We start from the raw sequence: 4,519 nt of genomic DNA on the forward strand, positions 1-4,519 counted from the left end.
TTCAATTAATTATCTCGTTTCGTTGAAACCCATCCACCAGAACAGACTTTAATCGAGAATTCGAATTTTTCTTATCAATTGCTCCTCCTCTCATGTTTACAAAAAAATATTATTTGGCTCTCTCTTCAAAAAGAAGAAGAGTTGTTTGCTGTCAACTAAAAAAATGCATGTTATATTTTTTTTTTTCGTCTTTTCGTCAATTACCATATATAAAATGTGTACACTTTTTATGGAACAACGCTTTTGGGACTATAAAATTTTCTAGACTTTACGACCCCAAAGTCTATGTCAATAGACATATATACGACTAAAAAAGTGAGCATCAGGTTTCCCGATGACCCAGTATTCTCGTTTTTTGCTTTCCAGGTAGAAACATAAAGTGTCAGTAAATAGGGGGTAGTTCCCCATGCCTGTGCATAAATAATCGACCGGTTTTTCTCGTGTCGACGACGGGAGAAACTTTTACTCTATGTGTTACTTCACTTTTTCGGGTTACTGTCTCTCTATTCCTCTTCTTCCCCTTTTTCAAAAATCTCCATTTCTGTTGTCCTTGAAGCTTATCTCTCTCTCTCTTCCGTTATTCTGTTTTTTTGCCACCTTCTTTGTGCAAAACGTACTCTTTTCCAGGCGGTTCATTCGGTTTAAAAAATGGCGCCGAGAGAGGATTCACCATACACAACCCTCGGAATCTCCTCCACTTCAGATGATGTTGAAATCAAGAAGGCGTGAGTTTTTTTTTCCCATATGGTCCCGAAATTGGAAATGCATGTCTTTGAAATTTTGATTCTTAAAATACCGAATACATAAGTATTGCAAAAGTTTGCATAGTGATCGAAAAAGTATGATTTTTATATCATTTTTGATTGCACAAAATCTTCCCAAAAAGTTTATGTACACATTGTCTGAAAATTCCTAGCTGGCTTGACCTGGAAAATTTTCAAATAAAGGGTGGCGCGAAGTTAACAGGACTGATAAAAACGGGTATATCTTTAGACATTAGTATCTTGGAAGCACGAAAATTGGTAGAAATATAATCTTACGTTTGATTCAAAGCTACTGAAATTTTCAAAGCGGTTCGTTTAGTCTAGGTGTAGTTATGGTTGTCCAAATGTATTGCGAATTTCATGAGGAGAAGCAACTTTGACAAACGATAACTCTGCCCAGAGTTTATCAGATAGTTTGAAATTTGACCAGTTTACTGATCAATTATTCAAATATATGCACTCTAAATTTTAGTCCAGTACAACGCTTCACTCGAAAGTTGTGCTTGTACAAACTTGAGTCCTGGTAATTTTGCGTCACCCTGTAGGTCATTCATTGGATGAAGCCGTGCGATTCAGAATTGATTTTTTTCAAATTTTGTTATGGAATTCTTATTATTTAAACAAAAATCTATATTTTCGTAGTTTAAAGTTTTTGTAGAGCATTGCCAAGAAAAAAGTTATGACTCGTTGAAAAAAAAACTTTAGTCCTGGTACCACTCTGTAGAAGATGGCGCAAGTCAATCAACCTAAAAATCTGAAAGGGGATTAAATCGCTACTCTATGAGCTCGTAAATTACTCACACCAAAAAAATTCAAAATTTTACAGCTACCGAAAATTGGCTCTGAAATGGCATCCCGACAAGCACACAGACGACAAATCGAAAGAAGAAGCCGAGCAGAAATTCAAAAAAATCGCCCAAGCCTACGAAATTTTGACCGATAGTGAGTTTTCATTTTTTCGGTTTTCTGGGAATCATAAAATTTTGCCATTAAGCAAAAAACAACCTTTATCAACTACAGTACAGAGTCTTTAATTTTTCAGTGGTTTCGTTGGAATTTTATGATTTCCGGAATAGAAAAAAAATGGAAAAAGAAAGAGAACCAAAAACAAAAGCAGTGACAATTTGTTTATTTACCGACACTTCCTGTTTTCTTTGGTGAATGAACTAGCGGATAGCGATAGCAAATACAAAAAAAAACAGGCAAAAACTGGGGATGAACATGTAATTTTTATTATTATGATCACATTTTGTTGACCTACTTAACCAAAGTATGGAAGTTCTGTACAAAATAGGTCGACTGTCTCTACTCTATGCCGAGACCACAAAATTATTTTAACACTTTCTTGAAATTTTCCAAAAAAAAGATCACTGAAAAACAAGAGAGTGCAGAGAAAAAGTGTAAACTAGTGTGTATATTGTTGTGTAACAATCAGTGTCTTCTTGATCTCTTTTTTTTGAAGCACCTGCTCTTGAGAAGTTTGCCAATTAGTTGTTGAAATATAGGGGAAAAGAAGGGACAGGACTAAAGAACAGAAGGGAAACAAAGAAGAAGTGTTTTGAAATTTTGGTATCATTGAGTTGGCAAACAGAGGGATCAAAAGAGAACATAAAGAAGTGCAAATAGAAGTGATAAAAATCATTTTTATCGAAAATTTATTTTTTTCCTTATGGGGGTCAAAGAGGAATTGAAACTTTGAAATGCCGGATTCTAAATCCCAGGACTCCAAAATGACAAGTTATCGAAAATTCAGAATTTCAGAACCTTGAGATCTCTGATCAACAGAACTTATAATTTCATCACAGTCATTAAAGGAGGCCAGACATCAAAAAAAGTTTTCCTGATATTTTGCATAGAGAACCCCCACGAGGGGTTGAACTCATGACAGGCAGCTCAGTGGTACAGCGCCGCTACCGGCTGAGCTACGGGGGGCGCGAAGGCGCCTGCCGATGGTCTACATAAGCGCAGCGCGATTTCGTCCCCCGAAATTTTTTCTGTCTCGCCTCCTTTAATCATTTGTAATTCGATTGAAACGATTTTTCGAAAGTTCCAAAACACAACTGAACTGTTGAGCGATAAATCTTCTTTTTCGGATGCCATTTTTTCAATTTTAGCAAGTTTAGGCAAAAGTTTAAAGGTTCAAAAAGGATATTCGATCCCTAAAAAGAGAATATTCGATTTTCAAATCTATATGAGATCCACCGTAAAACCTGTAATAGAAGGGCCCCTTAACTTTCAACTTTTAGGCAGTTTATCTCGTTTCCTGTGAGAGATATCAAAAATGTGTCAACTGATAAAGTATTTTTGATATTATGATGAACAATTTATTAGTGGACAGCTTTTTGATATCATTTACAAGAACCGGTTCAAAGTAAAGATGAGAAGCCCTTCTATTAAAGGTGAATAGTGCATGAAAGCTTATGTGATCTGAAACTCATAGTTCTAGCCTAGATCCCCCAAACTTTGTTTTTTTCAGAAAAGAAACGCGCCGACCTCGATCGATCAGAGAACCCAGGACTTCATCGTCGCCGTAGTACTCCAGGAATGCACAGAATGCACAGTCACGACATGTTCCGCTCACCATTCGATATTTTTCGCGAATTCTTCGGCAACCGGGATCCATTCGAGAATGTTTTCTTCGACGACGCTTTCACATTTCCCGACGTCGATTCGTACGCATTCAAGAATCCACCGAGATCCGCGGATTTCTCGACTAAACATCACTACCATCGGTTCCCGTCAGGCAGAGTTCACATTTTCTACGACGAGAACAAGAACAAGGAGAGAGACGATAAGAAGTGAGAGAGATTTCAGAATATATGGGAGGTTATGAATTAATTTCAGCTCGTTCTCCACTGTAATCCGATTCTCAAGCCCCACAGAACCAGGAAAGAATGCGACAGTAAGAAAGACTTCGACGTCGACAAAAGTTGTAGATGGAAAGAAAATTGTAACGAAAACAGTAGAAAATGGAGATGAGCATATTGTGGAGGTAAGGGATTTTCAAATTGATTTGAGCAGTAGCTTTAGATTACGGTAGCCAAAGTGTTACCGTAAACACTCTAACAGAAGGACATCCTAACTATCAACTTTGAGCCAGCTTATCTCGGTTCCTGTGAAAGATATCAAAAAGTGGTCAATTGACAAATTGTTTATCATTATATTGCAAGCATTTTATCAAGTGACACATTTTTGATATCTCTCACAAGAATTGAGATAATTGAACTCAAACTTGACTGTTTTGGCGCCCTTCTATTACAGCTGTCACGGTATGCTTCAACTTTTCAAAAAAGCTTAACAGCGAAATTAACAGATTATTTGTGTGTCTAAAATTCTAGATTACATGTTCTAACCATATTCATCCCGATTTTCTTCAGGTCCATGAGGATGGAGAACTGAAATGCCGAACTGTAACAACTCCTCCAACATCGCCAACAACAGTGACTGTTGCGGCTTAAACCGTATTTTTGAATCCAATATTTGCAATCCGTTCTAGTCATTTTTTTCATTTTTTTCTGTTTTTTTTTTGGTATCATTTTCCTCATTCATCCGTTTTTTCCCGTTCTACCTTTTTCCAAATCCCATCATGTCTTTTCCTTTTTTTCTATCCCATTTTTCTGTCTCTCTTCTTCTAGTTATTTATATATACTTAATTCCCAAAACTTGCTCTTTCATCCACAGCAAATTCACAAAAACGCCCTCCCATCCCCCAGTTTTTTTCTAAAATCCATTCTGGACTCTCCTGAAAAAAGTAT

The 4,519-nt window shown here is 36.7% G+C and overlaps 1 protein-coding gene across 1 annotated transcript; it reads left to right on the forward strand.

Moving 5' to 3' along the window:
• Window positions 1-648: 648 nt before the first annotated feature.
• On the forward strand, window positions 649-4,222 carry Cbr-dnj-24 (the record flags this gene model as incomplete). Its single annotated transcript, XM_002641218.1, has 5 exons — window positions 649-725; window positions 1,591-1,706; window positions 3,241-3,562; window positions 3,609-3,756; window positions 4,142-4,222. 5 exons carry the CDS (start codon window positions 649-651, stop codon window positions 4,220-4,222), a joined length of 744 nt encoding a protein of 247 aa, XP_002641264.1.
• Between the last annotated feature and the right edge of the window lie 297 nt (window positions 4,223-4,519).

This window comes from Caenorhabditis briggsae (assembly GCF_000004555.2).
Source record: "Caenorhabditis briggsae complete genome, chrIII, whole genome shotgun sequence".
Lineage (NCBI taxonomy): Eukaryota > Metazoa > Nematoda > Chromadorea > Rhabditida > Rhabditidae > Caenorhabditis > Caenorhabditis briggsae.